Here is a 24,903-nt window from a genome sequence, read left to right on the forward strand (position 1 = left end):
CTGAATATAAACTGCGTACGATGATCATTTACTACTATAATGAGCCAAGAATATCTGTGTCCCATGCATGACCTCACTCCACGTCGGCCAGCCCCCCTGATTAATAATCATGAACAGGTGACGTCCTCCACATGGATCCCCCCCTCATTAATAATCATGAGTGGGTGACATTACTCCACGTGTAGCACCCCCCCCCTCATTAATAATCATGAGCAGGTGACATCACTCCACCATCGAACAGCCCCCCTCATTAATAATCATGAAGAGATGACGTCTTCCAAATGGACCCCCCCCCCCCCCGATTAATATAAATTAGTGGGTGACGTCACTCCACATGGGGGGGTGAGGCACCTCCTCTCCCCTCTTCAGCGTCAACTCACAACCCTCACTACAAAGGCAGAACCCTCACGTCACGTGATCTCCGTAACGCTGTTGAGACATAAAAGTAAAAAGGACGTCGTGATGAACAAGGGATTATAACCTTTAAATGAAATAGGTCTGTGTCACCGCGCCCTTACAAATTGCACATGCATTGATGCAATGAATATCATGTCACGGTCTGCTTTACGCTTGCAAGTTTCAGATTTACTGAAATACACCCATCCTTGGACGGGCAAAAGGCGAGTTGAGTGTATGTTTATGCAGTGGGGCTTGTCTTTCGTGCTTTTAAAGAGAATACATTTGTTATCATTGCTTGTGGTAGTAGATGCTAAATTTAACAGTAGCTCTCATTACTTGACGGGAAATCAACCAGTTTAATGCAAACAATATCACTAAACCCTCAATGTAAAACCAGATTCTTCAACCCATTTTAAGAACATGACGAAAATGTTTGCCATTACATTGATTTACACTATTCCATGTCAAAATGGACGCTGTGAGGCTAACTCTTTAAACATTGTTTTCTTAAATGCTCATTCAACTTGCTTTACAATAACAAATAAAATAAGCGATTGTTTTTTTACCCTGGCAATCTCTCCGTAACGATCGTTCCGCACAACCTCCCACCGTGTCCCGCTGCCCCTCACCTCCTTCCTGTCTCCATTGCCCCGACAACACCCACTTGCGTGTCGCAGCCGGTGTACTTCAACACATCGCTGTGCCACCCGGCCATTGTGCTGGTGTTGGAGGTGGTGTGCCTGTCACCGCAGCAGAGGAGCGACCGCGCCAATCCCAACGTGTCGTGCGGGTGGGGCATCCTGCGGATCTTCACGGGCGAACAGGACCCCCGGGGCAGCAAGACACATGCCTCCTCCGCTGCCAAGCAGCCAAAACGGTTTGTTCCCTCCCCCCGTATTCTCCGGACGTTTCAGATTTTTGGTTTTTATTCGATGATGATGATATCAGCTTTTTTTTTGTTTAGGTGATCTGGTAAGCAGCCCGGTTGGCTATGTACGGTGTGAAAGAAGTTCAGTTCGAAGTTCAGGACAGTACATCGCTGGGAGGTGCAGGGGCCTTGGAGCAATTCCCACCGTGTGGACCCCCCCCCCCCCCCACACCTTCAAACTAAACCGGAACTTTTACATCTGACGTGTACCCTAAGGGAGGATGGCTTCTGCCTGGCAACCCAGCAGTCGCTCAGATGTCCACTGTGCCGCTTAACACAGAATCGGTGGTCATCCTAAACGAAGCACCACCCCCATAAAGACGGTGCGTGTGGTAGTGGTAGCCCCCAGTATATCGCAATGATCGTTTCTTTTTTTTTTACTTTTTAGATAGTAGGCAGGTAAATGATTCATCACCCTTGTGATTCAATTAATTGGCACGGTTTAAGTGGCGTGATTCGGTTCCAGCGTCGATTATGGTCAATGCGGTGCTTGTTGATACCTCCAGTTGAGGTGCATGTGAGCTGCGTCCCTATGCTGGGTACCCAGAAATATATCATAATTTGATAATGCCGCCCCTCCCATCTTCTCGCAGGGATGGCAGGGGGAGGTGGGTAGCCCCCCGGCCGTGTGATTCCTCTGCCGAAATTTCATTCGGGTAAAAATGTTTCTGATCCAGTGCTGAGGATCTTTTTTTCCCCATCCGATTGTTTCTGTATGTATGTATGTTGAATGTATTTCGCACCGTACATGGCCAACCGCGCTCATCAGAGTTGCGGGGGAAGGACAACAAACTAAACACAAAAATGTAGTTCCAAAGAAATTCGTTTTCAGTCTAGGTTTAAAAGTGCAGAGCTCCAGTGGATTCTTAATATTGGAAGGAAGAGCGTTCCAGACGGCCGCAGAGCCGCATCTAAAAGCACGCGATGCAGTGACCGTCTTTATGTGGGAATATGTGAACCAAATGAACATAACACATACGATCATAAAATAATGTGTAATACGAATGATTGTATGCAAAGTCACGAGTACAATAATCAATTGTATTATAAATATATACGGTATTAAATTTTGATTTAAAGCTTTCGTGACTGCAGGGATTCATATTCTTGGTTCTTTTGGTAAAGTCACGTAGAAGGGAAATAATCAAATAATATGTGACTTTACCGAAAGAACCAAGAATATATATACGTTATTATTTACTAAAGTACTGCATCGATTTAGGGTCGTGTTTACAGACCCAGATATATAATTTATAAGAATAGGGAATTTGGTCATTGAACCATTCAAAGTTATCTCATCAATAGTAGATACACAATAAAAAATGCTTTCAATTACAACAAAAATATGATAAATATCCATATGTGCTTTGCAAAATTGATATGGAAGCCATGTTCTCTTAGCCTTGGTTAAACAGAGGTACATAAAATGCAATTATCAAAATAAACTGAAGTGATGCCAAGGTTGCACAGCAAGGAAAATGTACAAATGTGGAATTACAGAGGAAAGAACGTTAATTACTGCAAAGTGTGTAAAACTGGCACATTCTTTAAAAGCATGGCCACATTAACGCAGAGGCTGGCTGGATGTGAAGCACATAGGGTGATTAAAACTTTAAATTCTGCAAACCAGGGCTCCCAGAAAAGATTTTTGCCAACACATTATAAACATCCCAACTTTCTCGGCTCACTGGAATCCAGAACTTTGAGAGCAAACTCGCAACCATTGGGAGCACGGCAGACGGCAAAATCGGTACGGAACAGATTGTGGAAGCTACGTTAACACACTATTAAATTCAAACACTCATTTGATAGATGCAGCTTTAACTTTTAAAGCAAAATAACAGCAAACGGCTCCACAAAGTGACATCGACGCAGCGTGTGTGCCATTAAGAGTGCCCTCCAAGTTGACAGCTGGATCTTCACCCCAGCTCCTTCACTGCACCCCCACCACAAGTCTGATCTGCCATGCGGTGCTTCCTATAGAGTGCATGTCAGGTTCGCACCTGCCAATGCCACTACCAATGCCACTACCCCTCCTATACTATTAGGAAGCCAACTGGGGAGCTATGCACTTTTACATCTAGATTGAAAACGAATTGTTGTCCTTCCCCCGTACCTCCGATTAGCACGGTTGGCTATGTACGGTGCGAAAGAAGTTCAACATACATAGGTTGGAACTCTCTTTATTATGAGCATCTTTATTGGTTTTTTGCTTAGGAAAGCGAAAGCCAAACTGAGGACGATTCAGTCACCACGAGTGTCACTTGTGCGGAGGGATGCAAACTTTAAGGCAGGCCTGGTCGATCATCAAGTTTTGGCCCGTAGTGTGTCCATCACACCTCCTGAGACGTAACACAGTGCTGGCTGTAGGAGGCAGTTCAGCAAGTAGGTCTTTCCGACAGACCTGTTCTTCACCTGAGGACGGCTGCTTGCGTTGTGGCCGAAACGTCGTGAGAATTGTATTTTATTATGTTTTATTATTTTATTATTTCCCTTCTACGTGACTTTACCGAAATAACCAAGAAGAGGTTTATATTTCATTAACGTGAACTGCGCGGCAGCTTTCAGTGTTATCATCGCGCGCATGAATTTTCTCCAAGCACACCAGCGACCACGTGAAAACAATTATCCCAAAAGGAAATTAGCTCATCATCTCCAGTCTGACCCTCCTGAAAACTTCACAAGACCCGGCGAGACCTTTTTTTTTTGAGTAAACACATTCCTGCGGAGAGAGCTGGTAGGAATGTTGGGTTGCTCGGTCAATGGCCAGGGTCAACTCAACGGCAGCGTGGTGTATTCCGTAAATATGGCCGACTGTGAGGGCGGGCACAGGCCGGCGTGAGTAGGTTAAACGTTGCGTTTTATAAGGGCACCACGGGGTGACCAGCCCCTCCCCACCCAGCGCCACCCCTCCCACCCCCCACCCAGCCCCACCCTCCCCTCCCCACCCAGCCCCTCCCCACCCTCCCCACCCAGCCCCTCCCCACCTTCCCCTCTCCACCCAGCCCCACCCCTCCCATTTTTGAATGCACGACGGACGGACAGAATAATCCCCTGTGGGCTGGTGGAACCAGGAGGTTTCTACCAGTAATAATTATTCTGAGTATTAGCATACTTCCCGAGAAAACCTACAACACAGTGTAAGTCACAGTACCCATGACGTGGTAGTTGCGTAGGAAAACTGGTTTAATGTTCACACTTCTTCAAGCGTCACCTCCACCCACGACATCCCAGATGAATTCTACCTGTCTCTCGAGACACCTTGCCAGATTTAATTTGCGCGATACCATCTCGATGAGTAACAAATGTGTCATGGATTGCAGGTACAAAAAGAAAATTAATAATAATAATTGTTATTGGACATGTAATGAGAAAACAAGATCCTGAATTTAATGTCCTGTCTGGGACAATTCTAGGCACATTACACAGCATTTTAAGTTACTTAGGCAATTTGAACAATTGGATGTAACTGGGAGTATTGAATGCAAAGTTTGCGAGTAATATTGCGGATAGAGCTAAATCAAAGGAAGGCCATGATCGCTGACATCTTTGAGAAAGGATATGGATCATAGAGAGAGAGATTCTTGAGACACCGAAGGAGGTTAATTAAGGAAAGATTCTTTGGGATAACACCAAGAGGAAGAAAAATAATGAAAACGTGAGAACAACTTTGAATATAAAATTGCACTTCGGACCGGCCTATGGACAGAACGCTTCGAGAATGAATGAACCCAGGCACATTACAAACCAGATCTTATTTATGTGACAGGAACTTTTAACTTAAAACATATATAAATAATGAAAATTAGGACACCCAATAACCTTAACACAGTTATCTCTCTCTTGGCTGTCACGTTGAGTCGACATTGACTGCCTTGAAGGAGAACAAGTCATTTGGTCAAAGTTTGCGTCTGCATGGGGCTAATCAAAACGGTGTATGCAGTGCAGATATGGTCCAACATAGAACATCTGACGCACGTGCTTACGTGGGTTATTTTCTTGTCATAAGTGATCGCACGTGCTTGTTCGGTGCATGTTTCTGAAGGCGGGGAGCATGAATATGGGAGTGTAGAAATGCAGTTCAACAATGTATTTTTTCTGCACGGCTCCACTGCTGCCCAATGTAGCACAACCCCATAAGCCTGGAAGCTATAAGAAGCTGTTATGCATTGTGGTCACCCAATCCATGCGCTATCCAGGCTTAATACTGCTTAGCTTCTGGGATTTTATGAAATTGGGTCCATTGCGAGTGTTTTGGGATGGCAACAGTGGCAGCGATACGTCGATAGAAAAAACACAAGTCTCAATGTAAGCGTGAAGCTCATCTGTTTGACATGTAATACGAAGAAAAAAAAGTGTGATCGTGGATGATGATACCAGCACAAGGTGGCCTACACCTCAGCACATGATCATGTCACATGTTTTTTAATGGCCACCGTTTGACAGTAATTATTGACCGAAGAGGATATCAGCCAACGACGTATGGGAACACACGTTAATCCGATTGTTGAACAATGCCAAACCGGCGTGTTGCCGTGCAGTGTCTTCCTGCATGCGTGAGTGGTGTGTTGGCCGTCCGAATAATCGCCCGCTCGGTAAATAGGCACACCGGAGGAAGAGATGCTCTGGCGATACTTTGTGGTGTGGCATTGTCGCAGTCGGTTTGTCCCCTGCATTGTTGTTGGTGCACGTGCCCTGACGCGGAGTTCTGTCGCTGTTTTGTCTCGGCAGGTTGACTCTGTACCATGGAACCCCACGGGCCCTCTTGATACCGGAATTTGCAGACCCCATTGAATGTAAGAGTTTCCTATTCGTATGCTTCAGATGAACAGGGTATACAAACAATTTGTATCACAGCTTTTGCCAATGGAGCAGAGGTCGCAAACGGGTTTTGATTCCTTACCCGTACCTGGCCGCACCAGGGTCGCAAACGGGTACCCGTACCCGTACCCGTACCCTACCCGTACCCAGCCGGGTATGGGTATGGTACGGGTATCGGGTACCTGATTGCGACCTCTGGGATGAAACCATGTTGCAGGCGCGGGTGGGTTGATTCTAGGAACTTGAATTGTGAGAAGAGACAAGACGTTGGGAAATGAGTGACAAACAGTTACTCACCAGTGACTCACGGTCTACCCGTACCCGTACCCGGCCGGGTACGGGTAGCCGGGTATCGGGTAGGGTACGGGTATCGGGTACCCGGTTGCGACCTCTGCAACGGAGTAATGCTATGATGAGAAGGAAACCCGATTTTAATGCTGAGGTGGGTATTTGCCATGAACTATTTCGTGGGCTGCTTCACAGTGGCTATTAAAGATCCCGTGACATAATTCGCAAAGATAGGGCATTGTGTGCCGACGTTGCAGTCCAAATTTGCCAAAAATGAAACATTTACCTGCAAATTACTCAATTTATACTTAGGCAATCATCACCCCCTGCTGCGTAAATCTGGCAGGACTCAGAGTCATGGCAATTGATGAGACTTTCCTGGGCAAACAAGCATAGTAATTATAACAATTCTAGATTTGAAGCTTTCGTGACTGCAAAGATTCATATTCTTAGGTTTTTTCGGTTAAGTCACGTAAGTAAAACATCAAAATAAAAATAATAAAATAAAAATAAAATTCACGACGTTTCGGAAGCAACACAAGTCTCCGTCATCAGGTGGGACCGTCACAGCCGAATTAGCTGCGTCAAGTGAAGCAATGATTCAAGATGTCTTTGATCACCGCTCCTCCTCCCCCCCGATACGTTTCCATTCATTGGCTACCACAGTCTGATAAGCTCTCCAACCCCCCCTCTCCACCTCCCTTCAACTTGCTTATAAGGGATTACATCTTGAATCATTGCTTCACTTGATGCAGCTAATTCGGCTGTGACGGTCCCACCTGATGACGGAGACTTGTGTTGCCTCCGAAATGTCGTGATTTTTATTTTTATTTTATTATTTTTATTTTGATGTTTTACTTACGTGACTTAACCGAAAAAACCTAAGAATATCATAACAATTACAAGACTTCTGTTAGCATTATAAGCTTTAGTAAGAGTAACTTCTCTTACTGAACACGAGACTGCGTCTTCATAATCCGTAGAGAACACTTGTTTACGCTGACAAGTGAAAAACTAAATCTTTTCCTTTAAAATTTGTATTTAAAGCTTTCGTGACTGCAGGGATTCATATTCTTGGTTCTTTCGGTAAAGTCACGTAGAAGGGAAATAATAAAATAATAAAAATATCAAACAATAAAATTCTCACGACGTTTTGACTGCAACACAAGCAATCATCATCAGGTGTGAAATCCACAGCAAGAAAATTTTCAAATTTTCTTGCTGTGGATTTCACACCTGATGATGATTGCTTGTGTTGCTGTCGAAACGTCGTGAGAATTTTATTGTTTTATATATTTTTTATTTTATTATTTCCCTTCTACATGACTTTACCGAAAGAACCCAGAATATAAATCTTTTCTGTTTAATTATCTGGGCGAGTTCCGTCGTTTCACTCCACGTGAGATCGTTGGTGGATATACATGGTCAAAGATTTGGTTTAATATGGGCTTCATAATTAGACCCTCTGGGTGGCCAAGACACCACCACATTTTTGTGGTGTGACTGCAAAAATTATTTAAACTTTAGTCTGTCACTGAGTGACTGAAATGCATTCACACATTCATCGGTTCGCGTGTAAACGTTCAGACAGGCTTTCACGTTTCACACGGCACGAGCAGCGCATCCCTCCGCTCAAAGGCAAGAGGGCGATACAATCATAGCGTGTGATAACTGCGCTCCTCGTTAACATAATAGCTATTTAGCCGCACGCCTTTTGCGTTTTAGGATGCGAAGTGACCCGCGTTACGCAAGCTCCTGCATGGGAACAATCGTACTATGCAACAATCGCAAGCTTTGGTTAATGTGATCCATGTAAGCCACATTAATCTGTCTCCAAGCTGCACTGTTTACAAGCGGTGTGCGGCGATTAATTTACGGCTTGAAAGAGCGAGCGGGGTAGTTTGCAGCGTGTTGGGTGAGAATGGCACTATGTGGGTGTTTGTGCTGCACTCGTCTCGGTGGGGCGAGGACAGTGGGGGGCGGTTTCTGCACGTGTGAGTGTGTGTGGGGAGCGGTAGTGTGTAGCGCGCTTCGCTACGAACCCAGCGACCCGAGTTCAATTTCCGCTCACGGCCAACACCAGTAATTCTAGATTTGAAGCTTTCGTGACTGCAAGAATTCATGCTCTTAGTTTTTTCGGTAAAGTCACGTAGGTAAAAAATGAAATTAAAATTAATACAAATAATAAAATAATAAAAATCACGACGTTTTGGAGGCAACACAAGTCTCCGTCATCAGGTGGGACCGTCACAGCTAAATTTTCTCCGTCACACGGAGACTTGTGTTGCCTCCGAAACGTCGTGATTTTTATTATTTTATTATTTTTATTAATTTTAAGTTCATTTTTTTTACATACGTGACTTTACCGAAAAAACTAAGAGTATGAACACCAGTAATGATTAACTAAACCGGTCCTGTGCCTCCCAGAGGTCGACTCGGCCTCAAATGAGTACCTGGTGCTGTGTGTAAACATCGCCACTGGGGAGACAAAGGCGGTCGGGCGTGGTGCTGGCCACCCCACCCCCCTTGTGCGCCGTGCCAGCCTTCACTAGTACTCCCTAACAGCACTTGCCCTGACAGTCGCTTGAGGCTATACGGTGGGGGGGGGGGGATCTTTGTCGTGTATTGGCGTGGCCCTGTGTGTTGTGTGGGTTGCCATGCCAGTGTGGGTGGAAAGGTGCTAAGGGGTGACGGAGGAAGCGCAGGGATTTACGGCTGCCCTGGAAAAACGAAAACACTGATTGAAACCACTCAGGCGGATTTTAATGTGTGCCATCCTAGCAGACCTCACTGTGGGGCTCAGCCATTTATATTGGCTTTAAAAAAAATCCATTTAGCTTTTCTCTAATTAGGAAATGGTGTGAAACATTGATTAGTGAAAGCAAAATATAGGGGAATAAAAGTGACACTGTGGAAGAAAAATCTTAAGTTTCAGGGAATAAAAAAAATAGAATATATATGCTCATGCAGTTGCATTTTCATTATTTGATTTCTAATCTAATTCAGGCTGTAATGAGCTCTTTCAGGGCGTCCTTGATATTAATGCTCGTTGGGCTATTTGACACGCCTGCCCAGTCTCACGAGGCAGAGGAAATAAATAATCAATCGTCTTTATGTACGCCAAAGTTTTTCTTCTTTACATTGTGACGTGGAGGCCGCGGCAATGTAGAATTGCGAGTGGAAGTTCAAAATCTGGTGGAATTTCAAGTTATTTAATTGCATTTACAACGCGTCACCAATCAATAGCTTTTAAAAAAAAAAATCGACATTCATGGATTATTTTCTCTCCCGACATAACGTTGGTTTGCACAATATCATTCGAGTGCAATCGGAAACATGTTAATAAAAAATGGGTATTGTTAAATTAGTCAACGGCAAAGTGTACAAAATAAGCTACGCCCTGTTTACTCGCGCAGTGGTGTCAAGTCTCTTAGTTGTGGAATTGAGAAACTTTTTTTTTTCCCACCAAACAGACCCCTGGCAGCTGTGCTGCACATTGAATGTTTATAATTTTTTCGGTAAAGTCACGTAGGTTAAAAAGGAAAACAAATAAATTAAATCACGACGTTTCGGAGGCAACACAAGCCTCCGTCTTCAGGTGGAACCTTCACAGCAAAAATGACTGTAACCAAAGAGTATGGATCCTTGCAGTCACGAAAGTTTCAAATCTAGAATTAATACCCTCTACGGGGAGGAATTTCACAAGCCACCTGTTACAGTAATTTTTGCTGTGACGGTTCCACCTGAAGACGGAGGCTTGTGTTGCCTCCGAAACGTCGTGATTTAGTTTATTTGTTTTCCTTTTTAACCTACTTGACTTTACCGAAAAAACCAAAGAGTATTGAATCCTTGCAGTCACGAAGGCTTCAAATCTAGAATGTTCATAATTTGTTGTTACCGCACCGGCTGTTCGGACGTGATGAGGCATTCCTATACTTTTCCTTTACTTGTTAACTGCTGTAGGTTGCGCGCAAGTTTGAATGTCGCGTAATTACCGCAAATGACTTGTGTATTTGCGGTCTCGCCGTGGAAAGCCTTAAATATTATAATGTTCTGCGTGGGGGAGGAAGTGGTTCGCGTTGTGTTAGCGAGCATCGTGCGAAGAGATCAGAATTTGTCATCAAATTTGACGGTGCAGGTGTTTTACATTACGAAAGCCAAACGTGTGTGAAAGAGACTGCCTCGTATAATTTTCTTTAATTTGAAAACAGCTTGTATAAAAGATGTGTTTATGCGTTTTTTCACGTTGCATTTTTGATTTATGCCAATTGAATGTGTGTTTTTAAATCTTAATTAAAATTTTACTCTGTTAGAACTGTTAGAATAAAAATTCAGATGATGATGATGATTATAATGCTATCAAAACGCTGCGAAAATAAACACTGGGAAAAAAATAAGCTCTCTAAAGAGATGGTAAGTACTGTACAAGACTAGCCACTATAAATTTACCACCATATGGTTGCGCCTACCATGGAATCAATTTGTTAAGAATAACAGCTTTAAAACAACCTCCTTCATCGTTTATCTTCTTGCCCGTTGGCAAATTAGGCCAATGTGTACTTTATCTATTTGTTCCTATCTTGTCCTTCTGGCTCTCTCCCAGCTATTCCAACCGAACTTTCTTTCATCTCTCCCTCCAGTCATCCTTTGCACTATTGCTCAAAGTCTTCCTCACATTTCTCCTGCCATATGGGTTTCTTCTCGTGCTAGGTCCTTCCCGTGTGCCTTCGTGCATCATCGCTGTGACACCGTGCGGCCGATTCGTATCAGATATCTGCCTGATACAGACAATACCCCGGTTTACACCCAGGATGCGTTCCTGAAAACCAGAACGTAAACTGAATCACTTAAATCGAAGCAAAGAGATGGGATTGTGGATTTTAACGTGTTACAGAACATACTTCTACTACTAGTAGGGAGTACCTACTAGTAGTCTCTCTCTCGTTCGTCCATCAAAGTTGATGATGACCATGTCACGTTTGTCATTTTGTTGGGTTTTGATGAGTGCGCAGATGGCTGAGCAGGCCAATCCGAGCCCAGGATTCTCTGTGGCACACTGGATAGGTCAGGGAGGATGTAGAGCTCTGAGGTGCAGCCACAAGTCCTTCCTTGGTAGATTTGCGCTGCTGCCTCTTCAAAATAGCACCGGAGCTTTTCCTACTCTCACAGAGGACTGCACCGTCCTGTACTTTTCTTCTCCAGGCAGGTCGCCCTGAGCTAGGGGTTTCTAGCTTTTCAGGGCGAATTCAAAGCTCTTCAAGGAAGCTTTAAGGGTGTCCTTGTAGCGCTTTTTGGGGCCACCTTGCGCTCGCTTGCCATTTTTCAGCTCGCCAAAGAAGACTTGTTTTGGCAGTCTCCCTACTACTACTAGTAGTACTAGTAGTACTAGTAGTACTAGTACTACTACTAGTAGTACTAGTAGTAGTAGGTACGACTGCTAGAGATGGGACGGTGGATTGTAACGTGGTACAGGACCTACACAGAGGATGCTCAGTAACCCTTTGCGCATCTCTACTGTACAACCATCAGTGTGAAAAGTAAGTGTATATTATTAACATATTGAGATATATTACCTTGGCAGTTATACTCTACGTATTATTAGGTGTTTTTATCATATTAAAAATACTTTACACTTGTATAAACAATAGTCGCCATAAATACGGTATATGAGGGGGGGGGAATATGAATAGGGTACTTGTCCACATGATAGAGACTACTGTAGTGGTGAAACATTTGGGTCTGAATGTTCGTAAATCTCTAGTACGTCATGGTAAGGCACCGCAGTACGTAAAACGGGATCGCGTATCAATAAGTTGCGTACCTTATAGCGAAAGTACGTACAACGGGAGGGCGTACATTGGGGTATTACTGTATTCATTTAATTCGGCACGTTTTTAGACACACAGTTGTGGCGTTTTAAACAAAAGTTATCATTTTCAATTGAGATTCAAGTCTAACACACGCGCAGAGGAGTGTTGCAAAGTTATTTTTGGAAATTGATTATTCCTTCACTCACCGCTAAATGGTAAACGCACGACGACGATGACCGGCGCGGTTGGCGACAGATGGACAACGTTTGACCGAAATTACCGCCGGATGGTCAAGATAATGATGATGGTTCCTTTGTTTTGTTCAAGTTGGGAACGAGAGTAGGTTTGAGTGCCGCTTAAAAAACTGAACTTGACCTTGAAAATGCAACATAATCAGTGTGCCTCCCAAGAAGATTCCATACACATCGCCTACTGTGACGTAATCATCGGAAACACGAGCATTGGCAAAGGCAATGGGAGGAAAAGCTGAGAAGTTCGCAAAGAGACACGGAGAGGTGCATGTTTGGAATTGCTCTGTGAGACAATGAAGATGAAAAGCAAGTGAAGTAAGAGAACGTACGCAGGTTAGAGACGTAATATTGACCGTTAATAAAAGTGAGTGGGCTTGGGCATTACCAGAAGAGATGATGGCCAGCGGTCGAGACTAATGATGGAGTGGGCAGCCAAAGGAGGGAATGAGCCAAATATGACATCCACCATGGATGTAGATGTACAGACATCCATAGAGACCCACAGACACACACAGATACCCACAAATGGAGCGAAGCTCGTACTCCTCAGATTTAGTGGGGGGAATAATTTATGAGTTTCCCCCCCCCCCCCCCAGTAATTCTTCCCGTTTCCAGCCCTGGGATCGATTATGTTTTCTTCATTCTCTCGGCACTTGAACTGTAGCCACTTTGTATTGGTGTTTACTTTCATCCGCACCTGTAAAGCCTTCACCGTTCATGTCACTTGGCTTCTTCTGCATGCCTTTGCATGTGTACTTCAGAATCCGAGTCGGATGCATTCCCTCCCTGGTGAGTGGTGAATTGGGGTCACGGGTGTCAAGTAGTGGCAGCAAGCATTTGGATAAACGAGGTATTTCACAGGAAATAGGAGTATAACCCGAAGGACATTGCCTTTGCGAGTCTTCAAAATATGTCATGCTAATAAGAGGCATTTAAAATTCTGAACATAAAGGACTTTACAAAAATATATTGTAAGAAGCTGTTAATGAAGTGTCGTCTTTTGTTGCGTCTGTAATCGTGCTGCCGGCATATGTGCTTCATGCAGATGAGAAGCTTTATGTGAGAACATCAGAACAGCCAAACTCTGGCAACCCATTGAGAATTCTAATAGCTCTGACCTTTTTTCTTCTTGGTTCTTTCGGTAAAGTCTATTATTTATTATTTCCCTTCTACGTGACTTTACCGAAAGAACCAAGAAGATGAATCCCTGCGGTCACGAAAGCTTTAAATCGAAAGCTCTGTCCTTGTTACACTGCTCAAGTAAACCTGTAAAGGATGATTTTATATTGGCAAATTTATTTTCTTTTTTTTTACCCCTCTCAATTATATTCAAAGCATGCTATCGGCATCGTCACGTCATGAGACTTGGACGTTTCCATTCGGAACTCTTTACACATGCAGTGCACCATCTGGTGTCAGAGAAAACACCCTCAGAAGATGACATTGGTGACCGTGCTGAGACCACCAACTCATTGCACTTGAGAACGCGGTTTTTGCTCACAGGTGGCTGTCCAGATTTGAAGCCAAAATCTCAGGGGTGCCAGGCTCATTGCCCCCTGACTTTAGGGGTCCTCCTGAGCCTCTTGGCCACCTCAACCTGCAAAAATATATATTTATTTGTCATTCTTAATGGGGAGCCGTAGTATTTTTAACACGACACACAGAGCTCTTCTTCTTTATCATCCAAATGGTGAAGTAAAAAAAAAACTCCAGGCCCTCCAATCCCTGCCTCTCTCTCTCTCATCTCTTGGCTTTTCTGTTGTTTTTTTTTGCATTGACTTTTCAATTTAAGACCTTATAAAAGCTAATGCTCCGATCAATCCATCGCCGGCCAGTTGAGGGAGGCTCGGGCAAGGTTTGCATTGCAGGACATCATTGATCAGTGTAGGAGCGTGCTTTTGTTTTCAAAGTGAAGTCAATTTGGAAACAAAAGAAGAACTGCAATGGGAGGAGACCCGGGATAATTCTGCTAGTCTCGTCGCGCTGGTGAAGGCCACGTGAGTAATCTTTTTTCTCTTGTGATGTATGAAACCTTTACCGTATAAATTGACTGCCTCCTTAGCATTCACTTTGATGGCCTTGTTAGGGAGAAGAGTCTGAAAAAAATGATGTGAATCGGTTGTCTCTGAGGCCTGATGTCCAATGTCAGAGGAGCAAGTCAACGCCACAGTGGGTCCCTGATTTACATCTGAGCATATCTGGCAACCCATATGGTTTACCCGTATTCTTGTGCAGGGAAATTTAGTTTCAGGTCCATACAGGGTACAGCCGTTTCAATACGGGCAAACATTTTTTTTGTCTATTTGTGTTTCTCCCTTGTGATGGGACTTTTTAGGATGAACGTTGAGATTCATAAGGGCACGGTGTGGCCATATAGGTCTGAATTGGTCTGTAATAAGGTAGGCACTGATAAGGGGTTAACAGGTATGTGTGAGTAGCCGCTCGTTGTTTAACCAGCTTCTCAGCCTTTTAATATGAAAATTGCTCTGTGACTTTTATACCGTGGTAAAATTCACTTTGTCACGGAAATTAACGTTCATTCATAATAAACAGCAGAAGCATTAACTGCCGTGGGAAAATGATTGATTATTTTTTTTATTCAGCATATATTTTTTCCCATTACTCTTTGGGGATTTGCGGATAATGGGAATCGTTTTTGGATCCACTGCTTGCGACGGATAGGTCTTGCCGAAAGGAGGATGACGGTCAAGAGGTTTAACTCATTAAATGATCCAATTTAATTTTTTTTATCCGTGTCAATTAGATTCAGCTTGTAGGAATCATTTCTACCGTTCCTGTCTTGAAGCCGTTATATTTGTCATTCAAACAATGTTTTTTTTTAGATTTATTCAAGTTCAAGTTCATGTATTAGGTATAGCCCTGTGAGCCATTCGGCTCTTGAATCGGGTGCAACCGCAACAAACAAAAAACAAAAACATGAACAAGAAAACATCTTAAAGTGAATATGTGACTAAGGGCAAATAGAAAATCCAAGAAAAGACAGCAGAATATTGCAGAAAAAACACTGTACAGAAAAAACATTGCTTGGATATGAGATATATAGTTGCATTAACTGTATCAACCAAGAGGTAGATTTGTGAATTGAAATAATATCTGTTTCATTTTGCTTTTGACATCTTTGTTGTGTCAAAAATATTGCTCAACAAAATCTCATGAATTGAGCATAATTGTATTTTTGTAGTAAATGTAGGATTGCTGTGTGCTGCCACATTCTTGTGATTCAATTACTCAGAGGTGAGGTTAGCGAATCATGGAGAGATGGAGTACGTGTCATGGTTCAAATTTTCTCAATTTGACAAATTACCCGCACATTACTCAAGTGCAATTATACAAAGCAAATCATCACCCCCCTCTATCAAAAAAACCTGGCAGGACCCTCCTGAAAAAGGATCATTCAAATCGGTGAGGCTTTCCTGGGTAAACAAGCACAAAAAAAACACTTAGAAACCCTGCATTGCAACGAGGTGTCTGTAGGAAACAGTGGAGAAGCTACTTTACTATTATTTTTCTTTTACCAGGTAAGGCCCACTGAGCTCCATACAGGTCTTCTTCAGAAGCGACCTGACCATCACAAATGGTAGCTTAACTTAGTGGATTATCGTGTGGAAATGTATCGCAGCCAAATACTCTCAACGCATGTTGATTCTAAATGTGGAGGGAAAAACCGGACGACCCGGAGAAGAATCCACATGACAACAGCGAGATAGAGAGAACATGCAAACTCAAAATATATAGCAGGCGTCAGGGTCGGGATTTAACCCACGACCCTCCTGCATACCAGGCGAGGCATTTCGCATGTCACTACCGTAGCGAGAAGTAGGTTGGTGTCCAACCAGTCCCTGTGGTGTTTCAGTGTGTTCTCCTTATGTGTGCAAGGGTCTTTCGGACTTTTATAAGGGGCAACGATTGAGGGCATTTTGAGTGCCCAGAGAAAACCCACACCTACGACTGGAGATGTTGAAACAAAAACTACAAACGGATGGCATCAGCTACCTATTTTTGCGCTGCTGCCCCCCCCCCCCCCCCACCTAAATGCACCACCTCGTTAACTTTGAACTTTGCCTTTAAATCCGTGGATCCCAACCATATAGCAATATCAGAATCATCATACTGCTATTGATTTGTTGGAAGAGATTTGTCCGTCGTCATCATCATCATATTACTATTGATTTGTTGAAAGATGTTTGTCCATCATCATCATCATGATCATATTACTATCGATTTGTTGAAAGATGTTCAGCCGTAATCCTGCTTATGAAATCTGGAGAGCAAAAAAAAATAGTAGCACGAGCATGCGCAATGAACCGAAGATCATCGCAGAAAAAATATCCAATTTCCAAAAAACTAGTCACGTTTGTTTGAGAGGGCATCATCTGAGTGGGCGCAAGTTGAATGGAGGGAGCCAACAGTCGAGTGCGCAGCATTTCACTGCCATCCGCAATTCGCAAAAGCAACAGACTGAGTGTATACCAAGAGCGTGTGCGCAACGGTGTGCGTTTGGCCAAGGGAAAGGGTGGGCGATCGCGTGCCATTCATCATCCGTCCACTGGTGAACAGATGACAACTACGGACACGGTTGCAGTAGTAAGAGTACCCGTACGTAATTGAAGCTCGCGTGCATATACTGCACGTGTGTGTGTGTAACTACTTTTATTTGTTGATGGAAAACCATTGGAGGGTGGATCGGTGGCACAGTCGTTAGCGCACTGCGATGTGGGCCTGTGGATTTTGAGTTCGTTCCTCAGGCATCGCTAACATCAGCGATGGCTGATATCGAAAACCAATACTGGGCTCCCTGCCGCTTCACCAACCTGCGCCGAGCAGCATGGTGCTGTTAGCCCAAACAACCCCCAAGGCTGTCAGCCTGTGGAGGCCATCATTCAGCAGTGGATTGAGGAAGGGGCTGTACATTGCCATTAAAAACAATCCCATAAATGCTGTACTACGCGATATTTCGGAGTGGGTTGGCGGGAAGGATACAGAGCGCATCGGCGACCACCTACGAAAACCATAAGTACTAAAATATATTATTGTTTACGTTCTGTATGATGTTGCACTTTGCATATCGGTTTCAGTGTGTGTGCGTGGTGACTTGTTATCTCATTTAATATTTATAAGCACCTAAGTAAAGGCGCTTTTTTGCACAGTTAAAAGCGGCAACAAAAATCTAACTATTTAGATGGCAAGGCCGGGCCAGGGCTGAGGAATGAGTGACCATGAAAGAGGAACAGGTGGGGTTCACGAAGGGGCTATAGGGGAGGGACGGAACAGAGTGGAGGGGCGAGGGGAGTAAAGAGGAAAATAATTGGCAATGGAGAAGAGGTGATGCGGCTTTCAGAGAGGGACCATCAGTGGTTAATGAAGGGGACTGCTTCACGTGAAGGGGAAGATTATTTTAGTAGGATGGGTGGGTGCAAGGGGGGGGGGGGAGAAAGATCGAAAACGAGATGGGACAGAGAGAGACTTTTGGGTGGCTTTGGGGACCTAATCCTCCGAATCAAAGTACTGAGCGAGCACTTCTTCTATCGGGGGTTTGGAGCCCCCATGCGAGACGGGCGTAAAATTATGACGTCTGCCCATAGTTGGAAGGCTTCACATAAGCAGCCTTGGATTTGCCAGTGTTAGGTGTTATAAGCAGGTCTTCAGTTGAAAAACGGCAGTACATAAATAATGTACGACGATGCACAAGTGCAAGGCGATCACCATAACCGTTCTCTCGTGGGAAGCTGCAAGGATTTCACATTATCATCATAACATATGGTGGAGGACGAACAGCTGAAACAACGGCTATCACCTTCCAATTATTGAATCAAACCACCTCCATGCAGGAATTGATAACGGAAATGCATTTCCTGCGGATGGAGTTTAATGTTTGCACCACAAAGCAGGGGCCGGCTTTAGACTACTCCGAATATATATTGGCCACACTTGGCCGGCTTGTACCTCTGTGCAGAAATACTGTGGTGGTGGGCTGGGCTCACACCCAGAAATTAAATTTCAGTTAAATGGGATCGAGTCCGTCATCGCAGTCCATTGAAGTGTCCGTCCTGCCATGAGCAGAGGCACGCCACGTGGGGAGAGGGCATCGCAGCGGAGTCACAAACACTTCATTCCCGGACTCCGCCCTACCTTCTAAAATACGAGATGTGTGTGTGTGTGTATACTCGCATATGTTAAACTAAAGTGAACTACCTTTATTTTACAAGGTAAGGCCCCACTGAGCTACATAGCTCTTTTTCAGAAGCGACCTGGCCACAAATTACAGCCCAATGAGGCGGCTTATCATTAGGAATTGTATAGCAGTAGCCAAATACTATGAAAGCGCGTTACTAAATGTGGAGGGAAAAACCGGAGGACCCGGAGAAAAATCCACGCGACCACGGGGAGAACATCCTCCAAATATACAGCTGGCGGCATCAGGATTGAGATCGACCCCATGACCTCCTGTGTACAGCCCTGTTGTCAGTCCACCGCAGGATGAGGGCATCTCCATGCTTTGCAGGACGTCGAGGTTCATTGACCGTGCCTTTACTGCGCTGCTCAGTGCTGGTTGGTGAAGGGCGGGGAGCATAGTCGTTCGTGAATATAATAAGTTCAGTACAATAATGTATTTTGCTATACAGGAGTCCCTCGGTTAAGAGTGATATCGATTTCATGTTTTTTTGGTTAATGTTTCGCCTCCCATAGGACCCTCTATGGTTTCTACTAAAGTTAACATTTTGACGAACGACATGTTCACGTTTTTTCACTCGGGCGCCAATATAGGCCAATCCTAGTGCTCCTAAGTGGGGCTGAGCCATGCCCTCAGCCAATCGGCGATGCCCATTTATGAGCGTTTAGACCTCGACTGGCGTTGTTTACATTGCGTTTTCTGTTTTGGCAGTGGAAACAGCTCTCTTGCAGACTCAGTGATTTCCCATTTAACAGTTCTTTCGGTGAACACTAGTTTTTGGTGGAACGGATTAAAAAATGTTAACCAGGGGTCAACTGATAATAGGGTTTTCCCATTTATGGCAATGAAACAGTTGTGTTAAGATGTTCAAACACCAAACTGAAACTTTTGCAAGGAATCATGTCTACATTAACCACATATACTTGTGAACATACAAACACAAAAACATGCTCTGACCACTATGTGCATTGTCTTACCTTCGTGCTGTTCGCGTTTTGGCGTCCACTGGTCTAACACTGTTTGAGACTAGGCTCTAAAGAAAGCTGTCTGTGGTGTGGACCAATCGTATACTACCAGAGCATAGTTTTTTTTGTTTGCATGTTCACCACAAGTATATGTGGCTAATGCAGACATGATTCCTCGCAAAGGTTTCAGTTTGGTGTTTTAACATCTTAACCACAACTGTTTTATTGCCAAAAAGGGGAAAACCCTATTATCATAATTTAATACTGGTACAGGAGGTCTGGGGGCAACGGCATTGCCCTCAGCTGACCACCACGTGGGCCTGCAGCAGCCTATAATTAACAAGTTGTACATGGTGGTTGCCCATCTAAGCGCTAACCAGACTCAATGCAGATTAGCTTCCCTATATATATATTTTTAAATGCGATACTTAAAATTATCAGTCGTTTATCCATTCGATACACTATGTAGTGTGATTGCTTTCGGTGAGGTCATGCGAGTGCAGAGGGTCAAGGAGGGAGTGCGGATAATAATTAAGGAATGTTTGGGGACTTTTTTGGTGGCCAGTGGGTAAAGCAGTGAAGCACTGAGGTCTCGGACTGTCGGTGATGTACCAACACTAGACCCGCTATATTTCTCTGGCAACAGCAGTGGTTAAGAAAATCGTTAGTACGGTGCTATTTGCGGCATGCAAATTGTGTTTACGTTTCAAACCTCCCCCCCCTCGCCCCCGTAACTAGTAACATTGCTCCCTCGATCATCAACGCAGGTCTTGCGCAGGAAAGAACCAAGATTCCACAATTAACATCCGTCTTGTATTCCGTGCACGGCATGGAGTACTATGCCCAAGGTCATGGCCGGCAATTGTATTTAGATTTAGAACACTGAGAAACCTCCAGTATGGATGACTTCTCCAGCAAGGCCTTGACAGCAGAGAGACGCCTTACCTGCGCTTAACAATGCGATCGTACATCTTGTGCATGATGCCTCTTGCGTTGGCTGGAACAGCGTGAAACGACCTCCCGTGTTAAATGGAGACCCACTGAGCTGCGGCGTGCGCTGCTGTTTAAATGCGGCTCGTTGTTGTTGCGCTCCTTGCAGGCGGGCTGGTCTGACTTTGGAGTTAATTTAACGGCATAATTGCCCTCCAGCCCAAAGCCCTGAACCTCACTCACAACAGTGGGTGTTACAAACCGCTGTTGCTTTGCTTGTGAAATCGGTTTAACCCTTACACAGCGAGCCAAGCATCCCTGTTTGTATGTATTTTGAACTTCTTTCGCACCATACGTAGCCAACCGTGCTTAATCGGAGGTTTCGGGGGAAGGCCAACTTAACACAAAAAGCAGTTCTAAAGAATTGAGTTATCAATCGAGAATGCTCCTTCCACACTAGCAACACGTTTGGAAAATGTCATGATCAGGTGTGATCGCTCAACTGCTGGATGAAGGCCTTTCACTAGCCGCCGCCATCCCTCATGGTCCAGCGATGTATCCATCCACTTAGCACGTGTGCACGAGCTGATTTAATCTCTCCATATCCGCAGTGAAAGCCCTCTCTGGCGTGTTACCCTCCTTAGGCTCCCACTCCCTCGTTAGTCTCAATGCGACGGCAATTATGTAATTGGTGACAAAAATTTAATTCATTTAAAGACGCACAAAATATACGGTTGTGTTTTGTAAACATTGTTTACTACTGTTGTTTGAAAGGCGTTTTATTTTTAAATGCCACACTCGTGCGGCTTGTTTACAAGGGCCCTCCCTCCATGCCTATCGCTCCTTTTTGTGTGCCATGGAATGCATTGCCGCTTGCTAATTCGGCCATGACACATGGCTGTCGGGGTGTCAAATTGGAGGCCCGTGACGACGGCACGTGAATATCAGCGGGCGGAGATGACATTTAACCGGGATAAACCCGCCGTCCTACACGTGTCTGCTAGCGCGCGCACGGAGAGCAACGCACACCGAACAGCGCGACCCCGGGCGGCTCCGGTCATGTTCGGCTCGGATGATTTAATAAGGAAATTTGGCGAAATTACGCCCAATTACGAATACAGTTTGGATTGATGTGACGTGTAAAACGCGAACGCATTTCGAGATGCTGTATGGGATGCATAAAAGAACATAAAATATAACAATTGTTCTCCCCCCGCGAGAATAACAAAGCGAGGATGAGAAATCGTGCACGTGCGTGGATATTCGGTAATACTTTCATCAGACTTCAGACTTATTTAATCAGCAGTAGTAATTGTACCTTGTGAGCTGGCACAACTAGATAATGATTTCATGGATAGGTGAGAGGTGCATAGTGCCTATGGAATGTGACGTCCTTGGCCGAAAAAGGCTGATCCGTTTTGCCAATAGGGCAATTTGATTAAATTGGAATGGGAAATGAAGCCCAAATGAAACCCAACAAAACGAGAGTGTCTTCATGTTCTTTGGCACCTGAGTGCAGTAGAATATGAATTAACACGCATTTAAATATCCAAATGTGAATCCACAACCCATTAATTGATGTTGTGAATTTGACAGCGGCTGTAAATGTTTGTTTAGAAAGACATTTAAATAACTGCCGTTCGCCCCGGTAAATAAAATAATTTTAATCCTGCAGCCTGATATATTTTGTTCTAATTATGGAAGTAATTGGCTTATTCTAATTTTCTACCCCATTGACATCCCCATTCGCGTGATTAAGAAGGGCCGTTTCCTGAAACGTCACCTCTCGTATACTTTTCCCAATGTGCTTTTCTCTTTTAAGGCAGTGTCATTAACGAACGTGTCTAGTGGGCGCTTGTGCGCAACTGCCAAACATTGCAGCGTCACCAAAAATAATTGGCTTATCAGCATTGCTGACTTTTTTTAATCGGGATAAAGGCTAGCACGGGTCCTCCCCCCCCCCCCCCCCCCCCCTTGCCTAGCCGTGACGATCAAGGAAACGTGCTCACACATTCCCGTGGGATCCCTTCATTTGCATCTGCGGCGTCGTTAATGAGCAGTCGAACGTGTAAAGGGTGTGGCTTGCGCACAGCGTTAAACGCCCAAGTGGAAGCGGTTTGGGAGGAGCTCGTTGATTCTTGCCATGTAACTTACGTTGCAACAATTTATAGGCAAAGGTGCCATTGTTGTTATCTTACATAACCCAGAATGTAGAATTTCGTTGCCACTGCTCTGTCCAGAGGAATTTGTACCGTGCCCTTCACTCAGTAGAAAGCCATCTCATTCTATAACAGTGATTCAGGCAGGAGGCGATGTTATCGTGTAAAGTACAAACTGAAGTTTAATTTTCATGATGCTAACACCTAATGACACAATACTATGAACACAGACACAGTCTTTGAGTTGTATGCATTTATGTTGAACTTCTTTCGCATCGAATGTAGCCAACCGCACTGATTGGAGATGCGGAGTTCATACGAGGAGTTGGCATGAGCTAGCAGTTGATAAATTGATGAGGTGCCTCTTGGCCCTGGAGGTACTTAGTGCCTGGTTATATTAAATTTAACTCCGTCCTGTTGCGGGCACTCAAGAAACTCGTCAATTTGTTATGAATTTTACTTTATTGCCGGGCTGGGGCTCCGGGTGGAGGGGGGTGGGGGAGTGTTGTGTATGTACCCCCTTTTTATTTTTTTTTTAATATTATTTTTTTTTAAGGCTTATTCTGCCATCATATATAATATTGTTTTTTTAATAGACACGGGGCCACGTGGGAACGAACACGCCCCCACACTTCCACAGAGGCCCCCACACTTCCACAGATGCGCGCATACCTCATTTCAAAGGAAAGAGGACATGACAGGGGGGGCAATAAGGTAATAAAAAAAAAAACTCCCCTAAATTCACACAAGAGGAACAAGGGAGGGGGGGAATTGCAGGCGGGGGGTTGCAGAACCAGGAGACACGGAGGAAGAGATAATTATATTCTGAACAAAGATAAGCCGGGATATCAGATTAAATAATCACAAGAAGTCAAATAATAAGTACGGAATTAAAGTAGAAGAGGAATCAAGGGCGGAGAAGGCTCTCAAAATTAACCAAACACAACACCCATGGGAAGCGAGCAACACGGCCGCCTTTGTCTTTCCGAGAGGATCTCCACACACAGGCACCAAGCTAGGAAATGACACCCATAAAAGGGGCAATGGCTCAAAGGAAATAAACACGTCTTCGAATAAATAAGCGCATGCGCCGGGTGCTCCCACCGTGGAAACAACCGCCTTTGTCTCCCCACAACACGGACAAACACGCACGCGAAACACACGGACGGACACACACACGGACGCAGATGGTTCAGCCCACAGGAAGGTTTTATGACACAGCCTTTGAACAACTCGGGAAGCCGAGTGGAAGTTTCCGATATAAACCGAAGGAAAATCCATACAAAGCATATCATCCGGGCTTTGGCTCCAACGCAGATCGACAGGGGCTCTGGCCCCCATCACATATCGTCCGGGCTTCGGCTCCAACACAAGATATCATCCGGGCTACGAGCCCATCTTCGGCTCCACCACAGATCTTCACGAGCTCCGGCCTACATCTCATCTCGTCTCCGGGCTAAGGCCCCACCAGAGTTCTCCAGGGCGACAACCATCTCTCCTCGTCGCCGCCAACGAAGAAGCTCCTGTCATTCAGAATGACGAGGTTTGCGGAGTAGCGACGCGTAGCTACAAGCCGAGGTCTGCACCACCTGAGAGGAATCGCTACCCTGAGTCGCAGAGCTGCGAGTGAAGCCAACAAAGACGCCAACGTCCACCCTGCCACGAACGAAGCATCGCTCCTCGTCAGAGTGACGACCAGCGAACAACCCGCAGGAAAGGCGGAGATCGCTGAACGAGCGCTGACCGTGCGCCACCTTGCGCCACCGTGCGCCACCTTGCGCCTCCGTGCGCCACCGCGCGCCATCGAGCGACAACGAGCGACACCTTGCGCCACCGAGCGACACCGAGCGACACGAGCGACCGAGCATCTTTAAGGACAGCATCGTGCCAACTCGTCATCTAGCAGTAGAAAGAGAGAGCGCACGAGCAGCACCAAGCCCCCGGAACCATCAAGCGCCAAGCAAGCAAGTTTCTTCAAGGAACATCGTGCCAACGCCGCTCAATCCAGCAGTGGAGAGAGAGAGGGAGAGCAAAGCCGAGCGACACGCCGAGCGAGGGAGCAGCAGGAGCTGTTCGTATCCTCCCACACCACACAAGCTAACGACACAATTAATATTACGAGGGGACAACGCACACACAGCACGCACACGAATAAGACT

General features: G+C 45.0%; 1 protein-coding gene across 2 annotated transcripts in view; it reads left to right on the forward strand.

Moving 5' to 3' along the window:
• NPHP4 (nephrocystin 4) overlaps positions 1-24,903 on the forward strand; it is a 277,215-nt gene that overhangs the window by 10,944 nt on the left and 241,368 nt on the right. The window contains exons 3-4 of one of the 2 annotated variants that reach the window (XM_061567973.1): positions 1,077-1,276; positions 6,059-6,123. In XM_061567973.1, coding sequence (XP_061423957.1) covers positions 1,077-1,276; positions 6,059-6,123 — 265 coding nt within the window. Of the gene's footprint in view, positions 1-1,076; positions 1,277-6,058; positions 6,124-24,903 lie in introns of those variants that run through there. The other variant, XM_061567974.1, reaches the window with a different exon arrangement.

The sequence above is a fragment of the Lethenteron reissneri genome, chromosome 40 (assembly GCF_015708825.2).
Source record: "Lethenteron reissneri isolate LAM-NWPU_2019-01 chromosome 40, ASM1570882v1, whole genome shotgun sequence".
NCBI lineage: Eukaryota > Metazoa > Chordata > Hyperoartia > Petromyzontiformes > Petromyzontidae > Lethenteron > Lethenteron reissneri.